Genomic DNA, 27,131 nt, shown 5'->3' on the forward strand with positions numbered 1-27,131 from the left:
CAGCCCAAGGAAGTGGAATGGATGAGAAGGGTTGGAACCAGACCTGAGTACAGATTTCAGCATTACCGTTTATCAACTATGTGACCTTGGGCCCCATGCGTCACTCCAAGCCTCAGTGTTTCAGAGATGATATTTTTTAAAAATACACACATATATTTGTATGGCAGCTGGTGTCGTACTAAGATGATTTTTAATCTCATGCCAGTTTGGCCTTTCCTTTCATTAGGTCTGCCTTACAGTTGGCTCCTGTACACCTGGTTAGGAAGCTCGTTTCATTCCAGGCAAGAACACAAGTGACTCTGTTATTCCTTTGTATCTGGGTAGAGGAGGAACGGGGCAGAGGGAAGGCTAGGTCACACATTAATTAGCATGTGTTTAATTCCAGACTTAACGTGTGTTTCATTTTCTCGCACATATCCCCTGACTGGGTCCAGGGATGCAGGCTGGGGTCCTGGGGGAGCCATTGTCTCTGAAATAGATGCACGTAGTAGTAAGTAGAGTCAAGCCAGAGCAAGCAGTTTTTAGAGATACTTTATTGACACGAATGGGAAGTTTACTGAAAAACACCACATACAGGCATTAGGTTGTTGAGGGCTTGGGTGGTCAGGAACATTTCTAGAGTTCAGAAAAAGATTGGCTGTGGAAAACCAAGAAAAAGCAATATGAAGGTGACAACGTGGGAAATAGTTGCACATTTTGCAAGACCGTTAGAGTTTGCTATGTTTGATGGTGATTCGCAAACCTGCAAGCACTCGGCCTTCAGCGGCCTCCCTTTGCATCACAAACGTGCTGCCCAGCAGAGGCAGCTCTTGCCAAGCTGTGACGGTGACACAGGCAGAAAGGACAGCGTGGCCAGCTCTGAGGTGTAGCTGGCCCGGGGAAGAAGTGGAGTCTGGTTTGCAAGTCGCTTAGAAGTGCTTATGTCCTGGGTCTACTGTAAACTCATGTAAAGGGGAGGAAGTGGGCTGAACTAAACATGAGCTATCCACCACTGGAGATTTTAGAGATTAGGTAAGGCTTCGATGATGCTATTTTTTACACCTAAAACCATGGAGCACACTGAGGGTCTAGGCTTGACAGAGTGGGTGCCGAAAAATGTTTGCAGAATGAATGGATGAGTGGATCGATGAGGACAGCAAGTACTATTGAGATACATTTGCGGCGACTAGGGGAATTCATTGAGTTAGGGATTTTTTCATTTACAAAATGAGGTGAGAAGGCTTCTTTTTGTTTTTGTTGTTTTTCCATTTCCATGTTAAAATGGGAAAAGGGAACCAAGATCTATTCTGAAATGTGTCTAGCTCTTGCTCCTCCTTCCTGCAAAGATGCAGTGACATAGCCTTTGCCCTCCAATTTATGTGAGGAGGATGCACAGATTCTGAGTTGGGGAATATTTTCCCCTTTGATCCATTACTGGGGGGAGTGGAGGAAGCTGCTGTCTCTTCTCTTAACCACCCACTGCTTTACACATTTTCCCAGCATATTCCTGCTTTGAAAAATCCCTTCCATAGGAATAGTTCTAGTTTGACATCTGAGGAGAAACCAGAACTCTGAAGGAAGCCTGGACGCGTGGGTGTTTGGGGATGGAGAAACTAAGGGATCGTGCTGTCAGACGGTGAGAATAAAGGCTGGGGTAAGGACAGGCACTGACTGTCCACGCGGGAGTCGGGGCTTCAGTACAAGACTGAACTGACGGTAAAGCTCAGCAAGGTGCTTTCAGGGCCAACTGAGTTGGGCAACCAAGTTCTTGGCAGTTAGGCCGTAAGAAACGGAAACTCAGACTGAGCCTCTCTCGACCTTCTTCAGTGAATTGTGTTATCGAGGACCAGGCATGGGAAGGATCCAGCACCAAGACAACAGATGGGGTTTCGAAAGTGCTAATAGCCCTTGAGAACTGTTCTAAGCCCTTTAATAAGCAACAGCATGCCAAATAAAGCTTCCAGAGCCACAAACGTCTAGTCTGGGTCTTTTGTAGGAATTAGGGAAGAAACAGGGAGGTGGGTGGAGATGTGACGTAGGCTGGTGATCACAGTACCTTGTAGATTTAATCATGATCAAGTCTCCCAGGAAGGAGTTTAATTGCAGTTCAGGAAAAATAACGATGTATAAACCAACTGGAAAGAGAATCAAAATAGAATTGACTCTGAAAGCACATTTCTAGCATCTACCAAAAAGCAAAGCAGCAGAGAAGCAGCGAGTGTGATTCGGGGTGAGAGGAGATGGTGAACATTAGGATAAGCAAGAAAGGCAAAGATTAAGTGGGAGTTAAAAAAATAAGAAAGCAAGCGGCTATGGTCTAAGTGGAAAGAGAAATGGGATAGGAGTCAGAAGATCTGCATTCTAGCTCTCTGCTTACCAGCGAGGTGACTTTAAGATTTAATAAAGCTACTTAACCTTAGCCTCAGTTTCTTCTTTGTAACACGAGTATTAACAATATCTACCTCTCAGGGCCAGTTGTAGAGAAGAAATAATTGAAAATGTTTTGTAAACCATATAGTTTTTTTTTTTTTTTTTTTGGAGAGAGCGTCTCACTCTGTCATCTAGGTTAAACTGCAGTGGCATCATGGTAGCTCACTGCAACTTCAAACTCCTGGGATTAGGTGATCCTTCTGCCTCAGCCACCCTAGTAGCTAGGACTATAGGTGCATGCCATCACATCCAGCTAATTTTTCTGCTTTTTGTAGAGATGGGGTCTCTTGCTTAGGTTGGTCTCAAACTCCTGGCCTCAAACAATCCTCCCACCTCTGCCTCCCAAAGTGCTAGGATTGTAGGCGTGAGCCACTGTGCCCAGCCGTATAGTTCTAATGTAAGTATCAAGAATGATAACAGTTGAGAAGTTAGAAAAAGGAAAAGAGTAGAGAAGATAACTTGGATAAATAAATGATAGGCACCATTCAGCTTCATTCAAAACCATTCAGGAAACATCTGAGTTGGGTTTTTTAAAAAGAAAAGAAAAAAGATAAAGGCAGTCATGACTTGGTTACGAGTTCGATGAATGGTTCACTGGAACCAGGAGGCAAGTGGAGTGGCAGTGAGTTGCCTGCTATTGTGATAAGCTGTGACATCCACCAGCCATGAGGCTGGGAAAACCTCACCCTAAGTACAATTTTCCTAACTATAAAGTAAGAAAAATGGTCTCTATTCTCTTCTCTATTTCAGAGGGATTGTGTGGGAAATTACCAATAAGAAGACTCTTGAATTTATTGCAAATATTTTCTTCAAGAACATTTGATTCTTTACAATGTGTTAAGGGGTCTCATTTCAGATACTTCCTAGGGAAAGAAGAGATGAAAAACCGAGCTTGTCAGGTGAAGCCCAAAACCAATGAAATATGTTCTTTTCTTGCAAATCTCCCCAGATCTCAGGGGCATCTCTTATTGAATCCCAGTCCCCCTCTTCTTATATCCCATAAGGCATCTTTCCCCCTCTTATCACACTTAGACCAGTCACTCAATTAAAATGAAACATGAGATAATGACTAAAATTTTTCCCATTTTCTCTGCTCTCTCAAAATCTGGGGTGGGTTGGGGGAGGGACTCTGAACATTGCATCTTCTCCTAGGTGAAGTATTAGGAAGCCACCTACCCATCCTTCCCCTATCACTTTGCTCATTTATTCATCATCCATCTCAGACCAAAAAGCATTTTTCTTAGTCTAATTAGCATTCTCAGATGCAGTTGAGCCTCCTATTCAGTTGAGTCCTGTTCGAGTCTCTTGTAAAATGAAGAATAATACTGATCCACAGAGATTTTGAGAGGAAGAACTTCAGAATTTCAGTCCCAGTGCCCAGGTGGTGTGCTCCCCAGGGAGGGCACACGTACATCATCACAACAGGATCGGGACATGTATGACTTTTAAGAGCCACTTAAATTACCATTGGTCCTTTCCAAGTCTTCTGTCCTTGTTCTTGGGAGGACTGAGTCCAACCAAGGCCTTGGAGACCAATCCGGATCTAGCATGTCAGTCATGCTCAAGGATCCATCACTGGAGAACCTAGAAGACGCACACTTTGCTCTGATTTCTTTGACCCAGTGGGCCGAGAACTTGGAAAAACTGACTTCCAGGAATCCAAGTTCATGACATGAGTCTGCTTTAAGTTCGCTTCCTTCTATCAAGACATCCATTCTCTCGCAGCAGTGGAGAATGAGCCAGTCCCAGCCAGTGAAGGGCAGAGGGAGATGCTACCTCCAGCACTTATAACTAAGTCATTTAAGCACAGGGGAGCAATCCAGTTGCCTTCAGATTTCAAACAGAGCTAGGACAAAGTGAGGTTGAATCCGTGTAGAAATGTTGGCTGCTTGGTTCTGGCAAAGTCTTATAGTGTGAAGAGGTCTGATGGGGCTAGGCAGTCAGAGGTGAGAGCTCAGAGATGGGTAGATGTATGGGTGAACAAATAGAAGGATGGGCGTGAAGGGAAGAGATGGGGCCCCGTGGGGTCCCCTCCTGACACTGTTGACATCACTGAACCTGGAATAGCCGGTCCCTCAGTGTTTAGGCCACCTACCAATGATAAAACAACTCACTGAGAATTTCCAGGCCCAGCCCAAGACTCTTTGGCCAAAGGAGGGAGTGGGAGAATTATTATGCCTTTGTCACAGTGGGCAAGTTCAAGTTGCCCCAACATTCAGGCCAAGGCAATTCACTTCTGAAGGGCTTCATATCATACAGAGTTTTGTGACTCAGGCATCAGCCTAAAGAAGTATCCTAAGTATCCTGAGGGTGAGGACTCTGGGAGGGGTAGACATTGATCTAAGGGACCAAATCAAAAGTCACTTCAGTTGTGGGTGACACCACTTGTGCAACCTGCCATCCACATCCACCTTCCCCTCCCAAGTCCCTATTCGTCACCTCCAGGCATACTGCTTCTGTTCTATTCCTCCACTGGCACCGCAGAATTCTCCTTGTTCTCTGATGGGATGGCAAGGTAGTCAGACCTACAGAGGACATGGATGGAAGAGAGTCAGAGCTTCAGCTCCTGGTAGTGGGGACACGAGGCAGGGGAAGGAGCGGGGCACAGGAATAGGATGCCTCCAGAACAGCTCTGCATTTCCTTTTAGATGTGTTTCCCCAGAGAAAACTAGGGTGACCCTTGTAGAACATGCCTCCCCACATGTGCACATAAACACTTCTACACGCACTATATGCATTCTCATTTATCCACATTGTCTCCAAGACTTAGATTAAAATGTTGGTTCAACTGATGTGTATGAAACTATATTTTATAGTTGTTTTAATTTTCATTCCCTAATTACTAGTACCGTGAGGTATCTTTTCTTATGTTTACAGGCTATTTGGGTTTCTGCTTCTGAAATTTGAGTGTTCATTTGTTTTGTCAGTTTTTGTTCTGCAATATTTGTCTTTTGCTCATTTCATATCTTGAAAATGTCTCCCAGTCTGTTGTTTGTCTATAAATTTTGCTTATGGATTCTTATAATGAGCAACTGATTTTTGCATAAAAGGTAATCAAATTTATTTTTCCTCTTTGAATTGTGTTTTTTATTTGAGAAATCTTCTCTATTCTAAGGTAATAAAGATATTCTCTTATATTACCTTATAGAATTTTCAAGTTTTACATTTTACTCTGTCTTTTAGTCCACTATTTTTGTTTAGTGCGAGAGTTGGGGATCTAACTTTTTTTCCCATATGAATTAAGAATTTCTCTAGACCATGTTAGACAATTCAGTCTTCCTTCAGTGATGGTAATGTTGTCTCTGTCACATATCAAGTTTTCATATCACGTGCATTAACTTATTTGGGGACTTTCTGTTTTGTTCTGTTTGTTCACTTTGTATACCTCTGTCAGCATCACAAACTCTTATTCTGATAGCTCACAAGAAATCTCAATCTCTGATAAGGGGAGTCCTACCAGCCACCTCTTCCAAACTTATTGCTCTGTCTTTGAAATGGTTTAGACCAGGACTGAGCAAACTATGGCCCCAGAGCTAAAAATGGTTGTTTGCAAACAAATAAAACCAAAGGACAGTATGTGTCGGAGACAACATGTTTGAGTATGGATCCTGCAATGCTTACTGCCTGGCTCTCCTCTGGTGTAGACTATTTTTGGCCCTTTCACCTTCCACGTGACTTTTAAGATCAGCTTACTAAGTTTCTTCAAAAATCCACTGGGCATTTTGATTGGAATTTCATTGAATTTGATGATTAATTTGGGAGAGAATTGTTTACAATAGTGAGGTGTTATTTTCCATCTATTTAAGTCTTAAGTCTTTCAGTAAAGTTTTGTGATTTTCTCCTTAAATGTCTTACAAATTTTTGTCAGATTCATTCCCAGGTACTGGAGAATATTTGTTGCTATAGTAATTTAAAATTTTTAAAAGATGTTTTAAATACTTAAATGTGTTCCTAAATTTGTGAATGGACTATAAGTGATTTTTTATATTTTGATTTGTATCAACAACCTTTTAGAATGTTCTTATTAGTTCTAATAGTTCGTTTATAGATTCTCTTGGATCTTCTATGTCAATAATTATAGTTGTGAATAACGACAACTTAGTTTCTTCCTTTCCAATGTTTATCCTTTTATTCTTTGTATTTACTTAGTATACTACCTAGGATCTCCTATACAATATTGAATAGAAGCAGAAGAGGTGCTATCTTCGGCATTTTCTGTATTACAGACATTTCTTATAAAGTTCCAACACACAGATGATATTTGCTGTGGCTGCCTCAGTAGCTGCCATTTACCACTTTGAGGTTGCTTGGTGTTTAGGTACAGATTTATCCTGCTCAGGACATATTGTGCTTCTTGACCCTTAAGAGTCATCCCTTCTTAAACAAGGTAAGCAGATGAAATTAGACATAAATAAATAAAAAGAGAAAGAGTCATCCCTTTCCTTAGCCATTCTCTCTCTGAATACTGTCTCTCCTCCATTCTCTGTGTTCTGTTCTAATGGACCTTCTCATTCTGTTTCCTTCATGCGTCTTTTTTTTTTTTTTTTTTTTTTTTTTGAGACAGAGTCTCGCTTTGTTGCCCAGCTAGAGTGAGTGCCGTGGTGTCAGCCTAGCTCACAGCAACCTCACACTCCTGGGCTCAAGCAATCCTCCTGCCTCAGTCTCCCGAGTAGCTGGGACTACAGGCATGTGCCACCATGCCCGGCTAATTTTTTCTATATATATTAGTTGGCCAATTAATTTCTTTCTATTTATAGTAGAGACGGGGTCTCGCTCTTGCTCAGGGTGGTTTCGAACTCCTGACCTCGAGCAATCCGCCCGCCTCGGCCTCCCAGAGTGCTAGGATTACAGGCGTGAGTCACCGCGCCCGGCCTCCTTCATGCTTCTTTGTTATATTTCACATTTTTCTATATCTCTGTGCTTCATTCTGTGCAACTTCTTAACCTTTGTCTCCTACTTACTGGCATCTAATCTTCTGTCCAACCAATGCGTTCAGTTTTAAATTTTATTGACTATATTTTTCATTTCCAAAATTTCTTTTCTGGGTTCCTATTTAAATCTGCCCATTTTTCTGAGCAAGTTACTCTATTCTTATGCTTTGGGGTTTTTTTTTCTTTTATTGTTTTAACTGTTTTAAACAAGCTCATTTTCTATACTTTATCAGGCCCTCCTTGTGTCTGAGCTCCTGGGATTAAATCCTGCCATTTGCTGCGCGTCTTGCTCGTGCTGGATTGTTCTCTGCTGTGTCTGTGGGTTTGGGATTGGACTGTGAAATCAGATCAGCGTTTACCTGGGGAATCCAGTTAGGCCTTGGCTGCAAGCGCGTCCCTTTGGTTTCCATGGCTTCCATAAGGCATTCATGGTTATCACTGGCCGGGGGACTGATTTTTATTGAATTTCTCAGCTTAGAGGTTCTTCGATCATGTGGGTAGATTTAAATTCCAAACATTGTGAGATCAGGTTTGTTGTTACTAATCCTCAAGAATTTTTTATTTTTCATCTTGGAGTCAGGCCAAGATGGATGTTTCCTTGGCTTTTCCCTGAGTGGGTGGGCTGATTATTTTCTGGTCTATCCTTTGTGTGAATTGTGGCCCTCTGAGGATCCTGGGGCTGCAGGGAGTCTCTGCTCCAACTTTGGTTCTTTTCTTTTCTTTCTTTCCTTTTTTTTTTTTTTTGAGACACAGTCTTGCTCTGTTGCCCAGGCTAGAGTGCAGTGGTGTCATCATGTTCACTGCAACTTCAAACTTCTGCTGGTCTCAACCAATTTTCCTGCCTCAGCCTCCCAAGTAGCTGGGACTATAGGTGTGCACCCTGACACCCAGCTAATTTTTTTTGTTGTTGTTTCTATTTTTAGTTGCCTGGCTAATTTTTCTATTTTTAGTGGAGACGGGGGGGGGGGGGGGGTCTCGCTTTTGCTCAGGTTGGTCTCGAACTCCTGACCTCAAGCAGTCCTCCTCCCTCAGCCTCCCAGAGTGCTAGGATTACAGGCGTGAGCCGCTGAGCCTGGCCCAACTTTGTTTCTTACGCAGGCCCAACTGTAGGCTCTTTCTATCTGAGAGGAATTACAACCTCCCTCAACATAACACTTCTTTCTATCCTCATGTCTGGTCAATTGTAATTTTTTACTTCCCCGAGATCATCATATATATCATGTAAAATGATGCTTTTTAAAAATTTTATCAAATATTTCTAAGTGGCTTTCTAAGGCTAGGCTTTTTAGGTTATTGCTTCAGCAACGTTGCTAGAAACCTGTGGGGTTTTTCCCTCTCTTTCTTATCCCCAAATAACAGGCCAGCTTGGTCTCTTATGGGCCCTTTAGTCTTACAGACCCCATCACACGCGCTCATGCTGGAGTGACTGGGGTCTCGGAGAACATGGCCGAGGTACAGGCTGGACGTTAGAGGATTAGGGGCCTCACTCTGTGTATTCAGTCACTGCCAGCTTCTGGGGGGAAGAACGTGCTGCCCGGAGCTCCTTAGCCAACAATGGGCAGTGCCCAGGTGGCCCGAGGAACTAACTCCGTGGTGTAGAGCTAACAGCTGAATGTGATAGAAAGAGCATGGGCGTTAGGAATGGAGAGGCCTGGGTTCAAATCCCAGCTTCTCCTCTCACTGTCCGTGTGCCTCAACAAGCCACTATGAGCCTGCTTCGGCATTTATAAAGTGGTTATAATAATGCTAGTTTCATGGGGTTGTGGTGGCAGCTGATGGTGTTTGCCTTACTGGTTAAGTGTGCAGGCCAAGAATCAGCAGACCTGAATTTGAAGCTCATTTTGCCTGTTACAATGGCCTCAGGCGAACTCTCCCACTCAGGGTCTTCATCTGTAAAATGGGTATAAGAATGGTGTCTACCTCATAGGTTGCTATGAGGAAGAAGGCGGGGGCTATGTGTACATTGCGTAGCGCCTCACCTGCCAGGGCAAGTATTCCGAAGGCGCTAGCCATCGCTATTACTCTGGCATTTGGGGACTTACGCATTTTCTTGGGCCGCCTCTTCCGCCTTGGAGACCTTTCTGTAGCAATAGATCATCTCGATGAGCAGCCACAAGGTGAGGAAGACCAGAAGGATGTACATCATGATTTCTGAGACCACGGAGGTGAAGTCCTCTCCGGCTGGAAGGAAGAGACTGAGGCTCAGAATACGTGTCCCACAAACCCATGGCTGCCACTGGTGCCATAGAAATATGAGGCCTGTTTTTAAGTATGGCTTAAATAAGCACTGAGTCTGAAGACACTCAAGATATCTTGTCAGAGGAATTCCACACCCTCTGACTCTCCTGTCCGTGGCTTTCTCACTGCCTTTCATCAGCTGCTCTGCAGACAGGGCTGACGGAGAGGTACGGGTGACAAAGACAGAAGAGAGTAGCTGAAGGAACCCTGGACTCAGAGCTAAATATAGAGAGTTGGGTCCCAACTTTGCTATTTACTGGTGTGTAAATAGTCATTTCCCTTACTGGAGACTCAGTTTCTTAATTTGTAAAGTGAGGATCATAATTGACACCAGTCAGGGTTGTTGTGAATATTGCATTACCCAATGTGTTTAAGAACATCTCATAAGATCTGAAAGTCTACACAGGTGTCAGGAACATGCCTTATTGCAACCACTCACGTCCTCTGAGCAGGGGGTGGAGTGTCCCATCCCTCGGGAGAGCGCACTGGAAAATTCATGCGGTGACAAAACAGCCCACCCAGTGATACAAGCATGTTCTCTACAAGTCTGGATTAGAAACGAGGACCTTCCAGGTCATCCCAGACCCGAACAGAAATAAGTCTGGAGGATTCGGTGCATTAACCGGTCTCTCCTCAGATTGGACCCTGCCACTCCCCTGCTTCATGTCCTTCAGTGCTCCATGCTGCCCGTAGGAAGCAGCCTGGCCTCTGTTCACATGACACGCAGGGCCCTTCACAACCCAGCCCTGCTCACCGCATCGCCATTTGGTTGGCCAGAATGCTTCTCACAGACACTGCGCTATTTTTGAATCTGTGGGCATTGCTTCCTCTTCCCTCTTCCTGGATTGTCCCTCGCCCCCCACCACCACTACTTCTGTCCTAACTGCCCATCCTGCATTTCAGTCTCCCAGGTGTCCTTCTAGACTCCACCGAGTCCCTCCTGTGTCAAACCATCCTCAGCTCCTCGTGCAGCATCATTCACGCCCTCTCCACGCACTTTCTTCATCCGGGCAGGGAGTTCTCAGGTTGTACTGTGACGTGTTTATCTCTCTTTTCTGCTGACTGTGTGCTTACTGAGAACATGGTTATCGATATTTCTGAAATACCAGCCTGCTGTCTCATCTTGGAATAATTGAAGTGCTCAATAAGTATGTGTTGAATAAGTGAATATAAGTAAGTACTGATCTTCTTTGTTTCATGACCAACAAAAATGACCATTAAAACATGTCACATGCCAGATGTCCTGAAACACACACACACACACACACACACACACACACACACACACACACACACACACACACTCCCTGCTAGTGGGAAGAAGACTGCAGCCCTGTCACCCCTTGCCAGCTCCTACCAGCAAGTTAGATTCTTGGTTCACAGATAACCATTGAAGCGAAGTCATCCCCAAGGCCTTGCCTGTTAGAAGTACACCATAGGCCGGGCGCGGTGGCTCACGCCTGTAATCCTAGCTCTCTGGGAGGCCGAGGCAGGCGGATTGCTCGAGGTCAGGAGTTCGAAACCAGCCTGAGCAAGAGCGAGACCCTGTCTCTATTAAAAATTGAAAGAGGCCGGGCGCGGTGGCTCACGCCTGTAATCCTAGCTCTCTGGGAGGCCGAGGCGGGTGGATTGCTCGAGGTCAGGAGTTCGAAACCAGCCTGAGCAAGAGCGAGACCCCGTCTCTACTATAAATAGAAAGAAATTAATTGGCCAACTAATATATATAGAAAAAATTAGCCGGGCATGGTGGTGAATGCCTGTAGTCCCAGCTACTTGGGAGGCTGAGGCAGGAGGATTGCTTGAGCCAGGAGTTTGAGGTTGCTGTGAGCGAGGCTGACGCCACGGCACTCACTCTAGCCTGGGCAACAAAGTGAGACTCTGTCTCAAAAAAAAAAAAAAAAAATTGAAAGAAATTAATTGGCCAACTAATATATATAGAAAAAATTAGCCGGGCATGGTGGCGCATGCCTGTAGTCCCAGCTACTTGGGAGGCTGAGGCAGAAGGATCGCTCGAGCCCAGGAGTTTGAGGTTGCTGTGAGCTAGGCTGACGCCATGGCACTCACTCTAGCCCAGGCAACAAAGTGTGACTCTGTCTCAAAAAAAAAAAAAAAAAAGAAGTACACCACAACCAGCCATGACCTTCAGCTAGCACATAAGAATACCACCATACACCTCAAATGCTTCTCAAAGGCTGGCAGCTGCCTGATGCACTAATTGTGATGTGTTTGGCATAAAGCATGCGGTCTCTTTTTAAATGCAATAGCCCAGGAAGCAGTAACACAGGAAGATACCCTCAGAATTTTTACTCATTGCTAGGTGAAGAAGCCTCAGGTTTCTGTATTAGGGCCAAGAAGTGACAGCCTAAGACAGGACAAATACAACCTGGACAAAGAGAACCAGGAAGGCTCCCTGGGCCCACAGGAATGGAGATGGGGTGAGGTGTGTGCAGCTCTGAGCATGAAGGCAGTGAGCATCTGGTGGGGAGGGACTGTCAAGGGGTCACAGAGACAAACAAAGAAAAGGAAAAGTAGCAGGGGCTGGGGATGATGGGGGGTGGTGGGGAAGAGGCAGTGGAAACACAGCCAGCCTGACAGGCAAAAGCTCTGGATTTCAGTTCTGCTTCTGGTGCTATTTTGCTTCCTGTCCCTGGGCAATCCTCTCACTCTTGCAGAGCTCTGTTCCCCCAGCCACATAAAGAGGGGCACCAGAGCTGCACCTGCCCATCACCTGGGGAATCATTTCAGCTTTATGCATGCCAGACCTCACCCAAACCTACTGAACTCACACCTGCAAGGGTGGTACAGAAGTGTCCGCATTTGCAGAAAGCCAATCTGTGTGATTCTGATGCCTGCTGTTTGTTTAGAAGCCCTGGATTCAATGATATCCAAGCACCCTCCCAGCCCGACCATCTGTGAGGCACAGTGGTTCTGATAATAAACTTGTTTTTCCTTCTCTTTTTACCCGAGGCTTGTTCTGGTACCTGGCAGGCAGACTAGCTCAGCTTTGCCACTTGCCACCAGCTGCCCTGGAGGGTCCCCGGAGGCAAAAGCCTGAGAGAGTCAAAGGTAGAGGCACCTTTGCTAGGGTCTGGCTGGCACCAGCCGGCAGTTCCCAAAGGTGACCAGTAGAAGGCTCCAGGCCCCCTCCCCCAGGGAGGAGAGGTGTGTAAACAGGATAATGGAACCTGCACAGGAGGATACCTTAGAGAGCTTCCCGTCCAACCCCTTCATTTTACACAACAGGAGACGAGGAGACAGGCTCAGAGAATGGACCTGACTCATCACATCTTGATTCAGGTAGCCTGAGAGTCCTTCTGCACTTTCGGAATTGACCTACCTTTCCATTTCAGTCCTATTGTCTGACGTGTTACGCCTCTTTCTCCTCCGTTCACTCTCAAGACTGAACAATCTTTGCTTCATTATTTTTATCACAACAACATGATACAAAAATAAGTAAACTTGTGGCCTAGAGGTTGGGATTCCTGGATCCTTTTTCTAGAAAGAGCCCTACCTAACTTGGTCTCTTCTTTCACACCCCACACCGTGGCCTGCTCACTAGCCTGCATATGGGGGCCGCGATAATGCTAGGAACATGCTGGAAAGAGACTGTCTGAGAAGGGCTATAATGTCACCCTCAGGATTCTGGACTCAGATTGCAACAGAAACATTTGAGTTAGCTTCCTGGAAGGACTTCTCACTTACTAATAAGTAAATAGCTGTAGGAATCTGAAGATTTTTTATTTTTTGAGACAGAATCTTATTCTCTTGCCTGGGCTAGAATGCTGTGGTGTTAGCGTAGCTCACAGCATCCTCAAACTCCTGGGCTCAAGCAATCCTCCTGCCTCAGCCTCCTGAGTAACTGTGACTATAGGCATGTGCCACCATGCCAGGCATTATATATATATATATATATATATATATATATATATATATAATATGTATATGTAATATATATATAATATAATATATATAATATATATATATTAGTTATCCAGCTAATTTCTTTCCATTTTTTTTAGTAGAGACAGGGTCTTGCTCTTGCTCAGGCTGGTTTGGAACTCCTGAGCTCAAACAATCTGCCTGCCTTGGCGTCGAAGAGTGCTAGGATTACAGGTGTGAGCCACAACGCCCATCCTAAAGATTTTAAATTACAGACTAGAAAGCTATCAACTTATCCTCTTCCCTCAGCTAAGAATGAATTTATATAATGAGAGATGCCACAGATAGGGAACAAGTTGCATGTGTAATTATTTTGGAGAAAGGCAAAAGACAAAAAGATTACCAAACTTTGGTTTAGAGAGTGGTTCTCAAAGTGTGGTCCCCTGCAGCAACCATGTGGCCCAGCGATTTGTTAGACAATGCAAACTCTCAGCCTCTGCCTACGGTAGCAGAAGATCTGGGTTTTAAAAAGCCCTGCAGGAGTTTTTGAGGCTTGCCAAAATTTGAAAACCACTGGATTAGAGATATGTATTACTTATAGACAGGAAGTGACATGACTTCTAGATAACCTCATGAGATATCTCAGAGCCCACTGAGTCGGGAGTTCGACACCAACCAGTGAAGAAAGAGGAGCTGAATCAGTAGCTTTAGGCTTCATGGAGGCCATCCTCTTTCTCAAAGGGACTGGGAAGAGGTCCTTCTACTATCATCTCCAAGACTTTCTGCTATGGGGAAAGGCATAGAGAGGCAAGATGGGTGGGCAGTTTGCAGGAAGCTGGCTGCCAAAGGAAGATGGGTCAATGGTGACATTTTCAGATGTCACCACTCCAAATACGTGGGTTTTTGTACTCTCCAAGGGTCTCACTTGTGTGGAAATCCACCGGTCCCCCTCACCCCCGCCCCCAAAGAGCAGGATGCCCTAGAGACTCTGTGTCTCAGCCTCACCTTCCTCGGTGACCCGGAGTGGGATCAGCCGTGTCGTCTTCACAAAGGGCCGATGTGCCTCAAACTCAAACTCCCGGGACACGTTGCAGGTGTAGAGGCCGGAGTCATTCAGAGTGACGTTGAGCACAGTGATGGACACATCCTGTAGGTCCTTGCTCCCGTTCCACTGCAGGCGCCCCTGGAAGGGGCTCTCCACCTCCTGGTGGCCGTTCCGATACTCGTAGATCTGCAGGCAGAGGAGCAGAGGAGGGTAGGCCAGGAGAGGACAGAGGGTAGGAGAGCCCAGATGGGGGCAGGGCAGAGAAAAGGAGCAGAATTATGCATGGACAGGGCAGAGAAGGGACATGGCCCTGGGAGACTCAGAACATGGGGTGGGATGAAGAGGCACGAAGTCTCTAGGCAGCAAGGGGTAGGCAAGAGCTTGGCAGAAGAGAAGAGATGGAAAGAGGCAGAATAGAGGTGAGAGAAGAATACGGGAGACCAGGAGAAGGAAATGAGAGAGAGAAAGGATTGGAAGGAGGAGACAGAAGAGGACAGAGAGAGGGCAGGGTGTGTCACAAGGACACCAGTAAGAGAACAAGGTGTAGAGACCAAGAGAGGCAGTTTCATTAGTAATGAGGACACCCGAAAGCCCTGAACTCTGCAAGCTGGTGCTTATCCAGGGCCTGCAGGGCAGTCTGGGCCAGCCATGGGAGGGGGATCCGGAACACCAAAGCGTGGCAGTGAGCACAGTGCCGCCACCTGGGAGGCGCATGCCAGGGTTTTGGCTTTGGGCTGAGTTATAACTGAAATCTGGTCTCTTACATTTCTTTTCTCTCAAACCCTTCTGCTGTCTGACATGACACACCTGCGGCTGTGCCGTCCATTCTAGTCTCCACTAGCTGCACATGGCTACTTAAATTCAAAGCTAAATTCCTAGAAATTAAATAAAATGTAAAATTTAGTTCCTCAGTTGCATTAGCCACATTCCAAGTGTTTGTAGCCATATGGGGCCAGTGGCCACTGTATTGGACCGCACAGGTAGAGAACATTCCAGCATCATGAACATTTCTATCAGATAGCATTGCTCTGGACTTCCACTACTGTTGTTCCAGTTCCTTTTCCTCCTTCAGAGCCACCCTCCCCTCACTTTGGGCAGGCCTGGAAGCAGCTGTAGGCAGCTGGCACAGGGCTAGCCCTGAGGCCCACAGGGTCTTTGCATCTGGCCAAGACATGCAGCCTGCTGCAAACTGGGGACTGGCCCTGGTTGCAGCTTTGCTGATGTGTTGCTGTCAAGCCTGAGCCAGACTGAGGAATCTCTGCTGGTCCCAGTCTTGGCGCCTGATTGGAGCAAATCTACATCCAAATGGCACATGGAACCTAGATTAGAAAGGAGTTCAGCTTTAGGAAAGCTACAAAGAAGAGTAAGCAAAACTCAAGTTCACCCTGCTGTTGTCTCCATTAACAAATCTTTGTGGAGGAGAAACTTGCCCCCAGGAAGGCAAGGGGGTGCAGTAAGAATACCTGTGTATTCAGCTGCCTCCTGTCTGCTGTCAGACCGCCTGGCTCACATCTAAGCTACCTTACTAACTTCTTTGAACCTCAGTTCCCTCATTTCTGTATACATATCTTTTCTCTAGCAAACACTGACCATAGTGCTTACTGTGTTCCAGGAACTATTTTGAGCTAATAAGTGTGGAGAGAAGAATCAAACCCAGGCAACCTGGCTCTGGAGTCAGTGAACGTGTAAATGATTGTCATCCCCAAGGTGGTGTTCAAAATGCATGAGCACTTCACCTGCCAGCGGTGAATCCCTTAGTTTCTAGATCACAGGGAGGTCTGGGAGTTCCGAGAGGGAAGGATGGTGGTGGGGCCACTTGGGAGACTTGGCACAGCAAGTATCTGCTATAGAATAATCTAAATATGTACCCACTGATGTGGCTGTACTGGGCGTAGCAGTTGAGTGCCAGCCTGGGTCATCCCTGTGCCTATTTCACTGAGATTGTGAAAGTTAAAGGAGCTAACCTGCGTTATTTCATATTATGATGCTTCCTGTTATTTTAGGAAGCATCATTATATGAATTTTATCTATCTAATAGGATGATGCATAAGATTAAATAAAAACACCTGCCTGACAGGGTGTCTGTCACATAGTAGGCTTTTAAATACAGTTTATCTCTTTCTCCTCCCTGCTTGCAACCAGGCGTGCTTGCAGTTGGCCAAATGCCCTTCCTTTCACAAAAGCTGAACTAAAACTGTCAGTTATCTGCTGAGGAGCTGTCAGTGCTTGGGACAGAAAGAGCCGGTGTTTGAAGGCCTGGCATCTCCCGGACTGTCAGGAGGCAGGCACATGGCCACAGAGGCCAGCAAAGAGAGGCCAGAGTCAGCAGGCAGACATACAAGGAAATCTTTACCGCCCTCGGGCCTGTAGAACCATTCTACCACCGTGGTGGCCTCCACCTCCTCCCTCTTCATGCAGGAGATGCAGCGCAGCTTCATGGGGTTGCCCTGCACGGCCTCCGTCTCCGAGGGCACTTCCACACACACGGGGGAGCAGACACTGGCTGGAGAGAGCACCGATGACAGGGAGGGAACAGCAGGCGGGAGGGAGGGAGGGTGACAGCAGAGAGGCATTGGAGACAAGGGGGGAGGGCGGAGAGAGACAGAGAAGGAAGAATCATGAGACAAACTTGAAAATAGCCATGTATATGTGTCTACACCTTCACCTGGGTGTCCCGAGTGTGCGTGCTCAGAACAGGTGCAGAGCGAGATGAGGAGACATGGATGATCCGGACGCTGACTGAGAGCCTTCCCCGGGAAGCAGTGGAGATGCAGCACAGCACAGACTTGAGCCCTGCCCTCCAAACCCTCTAAGTCCCAGTAGGAGTCGCGCATGCATGCGTCCACCCATCAACCATCCATCTCCCCCGCCACACACACACTCCCATCATTCAACCACCTTTCACTGGAATCCACTCTATGCCAGGTCTGATGCTAGACTACAAAGATGAGCAAAATCCCACACCCCAAAGGCATTTACAATCTAGTAGGGAACGCATACTCCCAACTGTGACCACAGCAGACCACAGCAAGTGACGCACTAGTGATGTGCTCTGTTCCCAGAGGAAGGCCAGCTAGTTACTACTGGTTGGGCTGGGGAGAAAGGAAGAGAAGGATGGGGAGACGTGAGCTTAGCAAACAAAGCAGCCCATGCTATGAAGACCTCTGTGTGCCCTTTGCAGTGTGAAGTAGCAAATGTTATCGCATCCGCATTGTATGGAAAGTGTAGGTAATTCTGTCTCACGGGGCAGGACGGAGCAGCAGCGAGGAAGGTGGTGAGCAGACTGCCAGGCTGGAGCAATGCTCCACGCAGAGGAGTAGACGGGGGCAGAGCCCAAACCTGAAGAGGGATCAGACTGTGGGACACCCAGTTTCTCACATGGAGGTTTGTACTTATACTTCCTGCCCGCCAGAAACTCAAAGCCCATTATAAAAAGGAAACTTTCTTTCTTTTTTTAATTTTTTTTTCTATTTTCAGTTGGCCAATTAATTTTTATTTTTTATTTTTTATTTTTATTGAGACGGGGTCTCGCTCTTGCTCAGGCTGGTCTCGAACTCCTGAGCTCAAACGATCCACCCGCCTTGGCCTCCCAGAGAGCTAGGATTATAGGCGTGAGCCACCGCACCAGGCCAAAAGGAAACTTTCTGATAAAAAATTCAGGATAAGTCAAAAGTTGGGACAAGGCTGCCAACGAAACAAGTGCGAATGTGGGCTGTGTTAACAGATGCACGGTGTGCAGGAGGAAGGAGGAGCAGTTCCTCTGCGCTGTTCGGAACAAATCTGGACTATTATGATCAGTTTAAAATGTCACATTTCACAAAAGGAAGCTGTTTAGTGGAAGTGGGCGCTGCCCAGAGGCAAGCAAGCGAGTGACGGGTCTGGAGACAATGCCTGGCGAGGACCACATGGGAGGACTTGGGGTGCTTAGCTTGGACCCAGGACATACCTGCCTTCAACTCTTTGAAGGCTGGCAGGTGGAAGAGACGTTGGATTCTGCCCAACTCCAAAAGATGTAAGAGAACAATGAGTTTAGGGCAGTAAAAAAAAAGAAGAACTGTCTGGTGTCGAAGCTGTTCACAAATGCAACAAACTATTTGGTAAGAGAGTTTACACTTGATTGTTTGCAAGATTCAAAAGTAAGGTGACCCCCCCCCCAAGAATTCTTGTATCAGGACTTCCAATGTCCCTTCTGATGCTACCTTCTCATGAATTAATAATAAAAGCAAGGCCGGGCATGGTGGCTCACGCCTGTAATCCTAGCTCTCTGGGAGGCCGAGGCGGGCGGATTACTCGAGGTCAGGAGTTCGAAACCAGCCTGAGCAAGAGCAAGACCCCGTCTCTACTATAAATAGAAAGAAATTAATTGGCCAACTAATATATATATATATATTATTATATATATATATGTATATATATATATATAAAATTAGCCGGGCATGGTGGCGCATGCCTGTAGTCCCAGCTACTTGGGAGGCTGAAGCAGAAGGATTGCTTGAGCCAGGAGATTGAGGTTGCTGTGAGCTAGGCTGACGCCACGGCACTCACTCTAGCCTAGGCAACAAAGCGAGACTCTGTCTCAAAAAAAAAAAATAAATAAATAAATAAATAATAATAATAATAAAAGCAAAGCCCCTAAAAAGAAAAATGAAACAATATACATTGACATTTAAAATGTAGTAAATGATTAGCCTGTTCATCTATTGGCAGAGAGTTCTTTTCTAAAAACAGAGGAAAGCTTTATTTGGGTGTAAAATGACAGTGATATAAACTAATTTGAGTCAAAAATTAAATACTGTGTTTGATGCATGTAGAAGGGAATGAATTTCATTTTTAAACATGGCATTTAAAAACTAGTGGCATTATAATTTAAAGTTTTAAAATATCAAGGTAAAATAAATGTAATTGACTTTTAAACTCTCAAGCAAGCTGGACCAATCTTGTCTGGGGGCTGCTGCTTCTGCAGGTGGGGCACCACTTTACTGGGGAGAGGGTCCAGATCTAGGGAGAACTGATCAGAAACACCTTCAGCTTATCATAAATTTGAAGTTTTGATTATATATCTGATTTTTTCTAAATGATATGTGCAAAAGTTTGTGAGTTTTGTGCCTTAGGGCACACACATATTTAATGAGAAGTGATAAAGGTAAGTTAGTTCAATGTTGATGACTTCAGAAGCAGATTAACCGTGTTTCCCCGAAAACAAGACCTACCCATAAAATAAGCCCTAGCAGGATTTCTAAGCATTTGGGCAATAGAAGCCCTATCCCAAAATAAGACCTAGTGATGGGCGTGGCTATGCAGTGTATCCACACAACCCATGCATTTCGTTGCAGAGCAGTAAAGAAGATGAGCAGCCCTTCTCATCTGCCCCGTGAGAGCTCTATAGCTTGACATGAGAGATTGGGGCCAATGGTTCTAAAGGAAATAGAGTCATAAGAAATTCAGGATGGAATTCGGGGTTTGGAGAGTTATGATGATATTCCAGAAGAAGACGACTTAACTATATTTGAATAAATGTAGATTGTTGTACTATACTTAAAAAACATAACACATCCCCTGAAAATAAACCCTAGGGTGTCTTCTTGAGGAAAAATAAATATAAGAGCCTGTCTTATTTTGGGGGAAACATGGTAGGAAAAATTCCAAGGAACGCACAGTTACAATTACAGAGGCAAGATGAAGACGGCATTTGACAACGGAAGACCTGGGTTTGATCTACTATGTAAACTTTCTGAGACTCAGTTTATTCATCAACAAAATACTGAAAATAATATCTATCTAGTAAGTTTGTCATGAGGGTTCTATGGATTAATTTACATGAACATGTTACTTATTCATGTTATTCTTCATTTATTTGTTTATTTATTTGACAAATATATTGAGTGTCTGCTGTATGCTGGGCATTGTTCTAGGTACTGAGAATACAACAGGGAAAAAAAAACAAACAGAACAATCTCTACGCTCATGGAGCCCACATTCCAGTGGGGAGAGAAGGAAAACAAGCAACATTATATAAAAAGTGCTATGAGAAAAAATAAAACACAGTAGAGGAGAAAGAGCATGCACGGGGTCATTGTAGTTGGTCTCCCTGAGAAGGTAACACTGAACAGACACTAGAGGAAAGAAATGAGCATATAAACTATAAGAATATCCATGTGAAGGGATGCCAAACAGAGGAAATAGCAACTAAGGGGCCAAGCAGCACACAGGAGTGTGCTTGTCATGTTCAAGGCACAGCAAAGAGCCCGATGTGGAAAGTACAGTGAACAAAGTGAGAGAAGAGGATGAAGTAGAAGAGACAGGCAGGGCCAGATCGCAGTGTGCCTTGTCAGCTGTGATTAGAACTTTGGCTTTTGCATACAGTGACATGTGAGCAGGGAAGGGTTCTGAGTGGAGGAATGATGGAATCTGCTTTGTGCAAGATCACGTGATCTGAGGCTGGCTTGAAAAGAAACTGAAGAGGTGAAGGGGATGAGGGTGAAAGCAGAGAGAACAGTTAAGAGGCAGGTACAGTGATCAGGTGGGGAGATGATTTCCCTTGAGTGACGGTGACAGTGGACTAGTGGGGTTTGAACGGGAATAATTTGCTGGATGAACAACCTGGAACAAGTGAGCGGTGATGTGCTCCAGTGACCGGGTAGATAGAGTGGCAGGGGTAGGAGCACAGCCAGTTCATTTATAGTTAGAGGAGAGGCCAAATATCTGCAGTCAGGATGGTGAATGTGGTAGGACAGCATGTGGAGCGGTCCTTCTCTTTTCCGAGCTGCTCCTGAGGTGACAATAATCCAAGGTATTATCACAGAGCAAGCTCTACTGCTTCCCTTCTCCTGGCCAAAGCCCGGTTTCAAGGCATGAGAAGTCTGCTCGTGCAGTCCTGAAGAGCACACTGCAGAATGGCCACAGAGGCCTCCCCTCTGCCTGCTTGCCTTTCACACAGTGACTCGCTGCTCCCTCTTGCAAGAGCTGAAGCCTGTTTCCCCATCCCTTGAGTCTCTAGCACGCCACCACCTTTCTTTCCATGAAACTCTCTAGGTATCCAAGAAAAGGCTGTGCATGTGGCAGGAGCTCAACTCACATTGCTGACTGTATATGATAAACTCCGGGAATAATATTGCTCAAATCATTTGGCCTTTGGACTTCTCTTCAATTTTCATAATAATAATGAAGAAACTTACGAGAAGGAAGAATATGATATAAAAACGATGATTAAATTTAATTAAGGAGTAGCAGCAATCTATCATGAGGTGGATAGTAATGTGTATTGAACCAACTCCTCTAACATCCCCAAATCTTTCTTTACTTTGGGCATTGCTAAATTGCCCCTCCTGAGCTTGCTCTAGAATGCTTTCCTTTGCACGGAGATAATGAAGGCTTTGATTAGAATGTCAATAATTTCCAAAAGGGGGTAATAAATGAAGTTATTTTTAGATGTTAACACCCTGAAATGACTTGGGCCATCAGATTAGCCAGTCACTTAGCAGGGCCTTGAAGGAATGGAATGCAAGAAGGGCTAATAGGGGGAGTCGGGAAAACATCCTCCAATATAGGGGGCAGCTGGGAAGGGAGACCTGGAGAGGAAAAGCAAAGAAGGCACTAGGATCTAAAAGATGGCATTAGGACAGGTGATGGCATGGGGGAAGCTGGAGGGTGGCTCAGAAGAGAAATGGAAGTACAGGTGCCTTCCTGGCAATTGTGCATGGCAGCATGTGCCCACAAGGGGTGCTAGAAGGAGCACTGGGACACAGAAGATGAGGGTTCTTCAGCAGATCCTTTCCCCTCCCTGAGCTCATTTTCTCATCTTTAAACTGGAAATAACACTCTCTCCCCTGAGTATCCCATAGGATTGATATGGGGACAAAAAAAAAAAAAAGCAAGGGATTGAAAATTGCTTTGTAAACTGTAAAGCACCAGGCAAATGCAACTTTTAAAAAATATATTATGTACTTCGACAAGGGAACAAAGGAACTTTTTTCAATACATGCAGCAAGTAAATAGAAAAGACTCTTTTCATATTGGGCATGGTGTAAAAAAGTCAACTTGGGGAGGGGGAATGCATCTAAGTTAAATCCTTTCCAATACTGGAATTACATACAAATAAAATGAAATTGCATTTGTGAAGTGAGGCTCTTTTTCTTACATGTAACAATCAGGCATCCTGCACCACACATTTTTCCCTTCCTCAGCTTTTCAGTTTGGTGAGACAGTGTTCAGATTACAAAGAAGCTGAGAATAAGTAAGAATGTGTGCTCATCTTTCAAAGTTTTTTTTTGGGGGGGGGTAAAGGATGGGGGTATGAACACTCCGACAATTCTAGCAATATTCTATAAATATTTCCTTACCATTTCATGGTGGAGCTGAAGGATATGGTAGATCTCATCTGTGCCAACTCCCAAACTTTACATATCAGGAACCAGATAGTATTTTAAGGTCGTTACATAGTAAGCTAGTGGTGGAGCTGAGGCCCCAATGCAGGCTGTGCAAGTTCTAGTTACACAATTCTTGGACTATAGCATGCTCTCCCCATCAACTGGAATTCAGGAAGGGACCCGAAAAACTTAGATTAGGGTTTAGGAAGAAAGCCTCTGCAGAATCTCACCCCAACCCTCTTCTACAATTTCAGCTTTACCCATACTCTTTTTTTCCAGACTAACCTCCCCTAAGCATTGTGTCCCTCTCCTTAGCCCCCCCTGAGAAAATCTCAGCCTTAATCTACAAGACAGGTGAGATCATTGGCAGCCTATTATATCTGCTTCATCTCCAGGTCTGGTCTACTCTACTGGGGATGGCTGGCGGTAAGTCTGCCCCTGGGGCTGGCATTACTGTCTCTCTTCGAACTTCCTAGACTGTCTCATTGGGCATACTGTTCAACAGGAAGCTTGGTTGTGCCTCTGGTCACATGCAAAATCCAGATAATGCTAGCAGCTAGAGTTAGTCCCAGAGGCTTGACAAAGTGACGCTAAGGCAAAGAGGCAACTCCCATCAGCACGTCTGCCACTGCACAGGCAAAATGAGTTTCATGCCAACCATGAGAGCACAAACCCACATGCTTACTTTCAGTAAGGCAAGTGGGTATAATTGTGTCCAATTATCCTTTTTATTGATTGTAGCATGGAGGAAGGTAGCTAAGATTATGTAAAGCAATATATCAACCGAAGAGCACCCATATTTGATCTGAGGATCTAATCATAGACACCAAGGCAGAGATGCCCAGAACAAGACACACATATGCACGCATACATGCACACACACACACACACACACACACACACACTACTACGCTTTCACCAATTCATTCAGATGTCTATAATAGCATGCTCAGGCACATGCTAGTGCACACATTCAGACACTGAGACATACATTTACACACAGTAAAACACTGTGTCTAGTATACGTTCAGGCATTATCATGTAGACTCTTAACTCCCCTTCACACATTTAGGCGCCCCACTGCAAGACCATCTCTGACACTCTCCTGACTGTTGCAAGTGTAACACTCCCTTTTTTGGAGGGGGAAGGTCACCTCAGTCTCTCACAGCTGGCAAGCAAGAGTCTATTCATCTTTGAAGGCAAAAACCCAGCTCCCCAAACACCAAAGCATCTTAGTTCCATATGTTCATGTAAAAAACAAAACAAAACAAAAAAACAAAGAAAGATGCATTTCACTGTTGCCTATTTATCTAATGTATAGCAGCAAATGGCTGAAGCCTGTTTTTCTCCCATTCCTTATTAAAATAAAGCAGATGATCAACAACTAAAGTATTTTCCCTTTCAAAATTCATCCATTCAGCTTTTATCTTTATTATTATTTTTAAGATAGAAAAATAAATCTGAAGACCCAGCAAGCTTTCCAGGAGTATTGACTCCTCATTAAGAAATGAAATGTAACTGCAAACGAGACCTTTTTTTTTTTTTTTTTTAATAGTGAACATGACTACATTTCCTTTCAGCAAAGGGAGAGGAAAAAAACATACTTTGGAATTACCAGGACACTGGAGGAATGGTGGCAGAACCACCAAAGGAGGCCGGGGAATAAAGGAGCAGGGCAGTGGGGAGGCGCCTTCCCAACCTCAAAATCCCAGCTCTCCCGGAATCCCTGCGGATCTCCATGTCTGGCAGACAAGCACGGAGGAAAGCCAGCCAGAGCCCCTTCTTGTCACCAGCGACATCAGTGTTATTGCGGTCAGCCTTACCACTGTCATCTGCACCTCGCATGGCAGGGCGCCGGCACTTACCCCAGGAGATGAGCACCAGCGAAGCCAGGGGAAGCAATCTGTTGAAGGCAGGCATCTTCCTCAGCTGTGGGCTTCCAGCTAGACAGAGATTCCCTCAGTCAAGGACTGCGCCCTCTCAGGTTCTTTCGAGGAAACCCTTTGGGACGAACTGCCCCAAGGGGGCGACTTTCTGAGTGAAAGAAGGACCACGCTGCCGCGCCTGGGAGGCTCTGCGGGCTTTGGAGCGGGCGGGGGTTTCTGCTGGAAGCTTCCCCGCAGAGCGCCCCAATTCGGGGGAGCGAGCCGCGGCTCCGCGCGCCGTCCCCAGCGGGTTGCGGGAGCCGGCTCAGCACCAAGGACAGCAGCCTCCCCGCCCACCCCGGAACTTCGAACCCGCTCGCTCCCGGCCTTTCTCGCTTGCGCCCCGGGGAAGCCCGGCTCCCGCGGTCCCAGCAGGCTCCCGGTCCCCCCAGGTCCGGGGGTCCACGCTGGTTCTCCTCTCGGCTCCCCTGGGGACAGCTACGCTCCGACCAGGATCCGCCGAGCCCCGAGCGCCGGCTGCATCCGCCCTGGCCCGCGTCGCCAGCTGGGCGTGTCCTCACCGCCGAAGCCACCTGGGCCGCCCGTCTGGGCTACGGACTTCGCTCCACGTCGGTCCCGTCCACACCCGCCCTCGGCTCCCGGGGGAGGGCCCGAGGGGCGGGGACGGAGGCAGAAGCCCCCGTTTGGCGGGCGACCTCAGCGGCGGGGGGTGCGTAGAGAGGGGAGCCCCTCCCGGAGCTCGCCCCGGATCGCGCGGAGCCCCGACCCCGGGTGCGGGCGACCGGCCGCCCAGCTCCAGGCGCCCCCGGCTGGCGCGTCTGTCAGCCTGGACATGCGCAGGCGGCTCTCCGCCCCCACCGCCACCACGGACCCTCCCCCGGAGCGCGCTCCCCACCCACTGACGGGCGTGCCCTCCCGGGCGGAGCGCGGCGCGCTGGGCGGAGCCGGGCCGCGCCACCCCGCGGGGCCGGACACTCCCGGGCTCGCGCGCGCTCCCCTCGCCAGGTGTCCCTCTCCCGCGCCCCGCGCGCACCCCCGGGCGGCCCACTCCCGTTCCCGCGCAGACGGGCCCGCTGCAGCTCCGGGAAGGGGATGGCCGCGTCCCTTTCAGGCGATGATGTCATCTCCAGTGTACGGTGCGCGGCTCCCCGCCGCGCTCGCCCGACCCCATCCCCTCCGGGTCTCCCCGTCTCGCCTCCGTCTGGCCGCGGAGCCGGTTCCGGACGCGGCGAGCGCCGCGAGACAGTCCCCGCTGAGCGCGAGCGGCGTGGGAGCGCGACGCACCTGTTCCCGCGTTCCCCTCGTCTCCGGGGAGGTGATCCGAAACGTCGGCGAGAGTGGCGGCGGCGACCGGGAGAAGGCTCCTCCCTCCCTCCCCCAGCTTCTTCGCATTCCGCCCTTTTGCTTAAATTTTTTTGTTTGTTTTTTTTGTTTGTTTGTTTTTTCTAAGCAGATAGCTTGTGCTCCGTGTCTTCCAACCGCGAGCCACTCCCTCGTCCCAGCTGCTGGGTGCCTCCGCCCGGTCTCTGGGAGGGAAACCTGAACCTTTACAGGCAGTTATAAGCTCAAGTTGACATAACAGATCGGGAATGCCTGGAACTGGGTGAAAGAAAGGCTAATCCAGCCCCCGTCGCATCCTCTCCATCTCTCTTTCCAAAAGAGGGAGCTTAGCACTGATGTTCCAAACGGGAGCGGCAGAGTGACAGCTGGCTGTAAGTGAACCACGCGCAGGAAATGCTCCCTCCTGGCAGACCACAGAGCAACAGGATGTCCCCGGTAGGACCTTCCTGGGCAGGGAGCCACCAGGCCGTCAACCCTGTGCTGTTCTGAGCCCTTGAAGCAAACTGTGTTAGCCTTGGAGGGGAAGTTAAAGTTGACTTAATTCAGCCTCCTGTCCTCCAAGAACATTCCTGATGATTGGGCTTGACCGTTTTCAGTGAAGAGAGCTTTCTGCTTCACAAGTTCACCCCTTCCAATATTTAAGGAAGTTCTTTATATTCAGTTGAATTCTGTACACTCCTCCTCCCTCCCCAAACTCCATTAAGTGGTCCTAATACTGTTTTCTCTTACAAAGAGCTATGCTACCCTACGCCTCACCCCAAGCCTTTTTGGTTTGGGCCTAAGCCTCTTTAGTTTCTTCAGTGTATTTCCTAGTAGTTTCCAACCCTTAGCCATCCTGTTTGCTTTCTCATGAGGATTTTTAGTTTGTCAGTATGATTCTCCAAGTGACATCCAGAACAGGAACCGATGTTCCCTGTGTGGTCTGACTGGCATAAATCCAGTGGAATTATGGCCACATTGTTTTGGAGGGTATATCTATTTAAATAATTTACAGCCACATCTCAGTCATAATGAGCTTATGTTTAATTTAAATCCC

General features: G+C 46.7%; 1 protein-coding gene across 3 annotated transcripts; it reads right to left on the bottom strand.

The window, feature by feature from the left end:
• Positions 1–496: 496 nt before the first annotated feature.
• On the bottom strand, positions 497–26,411 carry SCN3B (sodium voltage-gated channel beta subunit 3). 3 transcript variants are annotated; one of them, XM_076002602.1, is made up of 7 exons: positions 25,788–26,022; positions 24,734–24,811; positions 16,842–17,005; positions 14,463–14,688; positions 9,383–9,521; positions 4,849–4,934; positions 497–4,500 (listed from the first exon to the last, which is right to left on the bottom strand). In XM_076002602.1, the coding sequence occupies exons 1-6, from the start codon at positions 25,876–25,878 to the stop codon at positions 4,871–4,873; spliced, it is 762 nt and encodes a 253-aa protein (XP_075858717.1). In that variant the 5' UTR covers positions 25,879–26,022; the 3' UTR covers positions 497–4,500; positions 4,849–4,870. The 3 variants fall into 3 exon arrangements, with proteins under 3 accessions (XP_075858717.1, XP_012645307.1, XP_012645306.2); XM_012789853.3 differs by lacking the exon at positions 25,788–26,022 and adding an exon at positions 26,039–26,411 and having other exon boundaries at positions 497–4,934; XM_012789852.3 differs by having other exon boundaries at positions 497–4,934.
• Between the last annotated feature and the right edge of the window lie 720 nt (positions 26,412–27,131).

This window comes from Microcebus murinus, chromosome 4 (genome assembly GCF_040939455.1).
Source record: "Microcebus murinus isolate Inina chromosome 4, M.murinus_Inina_mat1.0, whole genome shotgun sequence".
In the NCBI taxonomy this organism is placed as follows: Eukaryota; Metazoa; Chordata; class Mammalia; order Primates; family Cheirogaleidae; genus Microcebus; species Microcebus murinus.

Bases quoted from the DNA above. Each gene is read 5' to 3' on its own strand.
- SCN3B (XM_076002602.1), bottom strand. From the start codon at position 25,878: ATGACATCATCGCCTGAAAGGGACGCGGCCATCCCCTTCCCGGAGCTG. The intron at 24,812-25,787 runs GTGCGCGCGGGG...ATCTCTGTCTAG, and splicing joins CGGGAGTGGGCCGCCCGGGG to CTGGAAGCCCACAGCTGAGG. The intron at 4,935-9,382 runs GTAAGTCCCCAA...TGTCCTCTGTAG, and splicing joins GAGGCGGCCCAAGAAAATGC to GTCTGACTACCTTGCCATCC.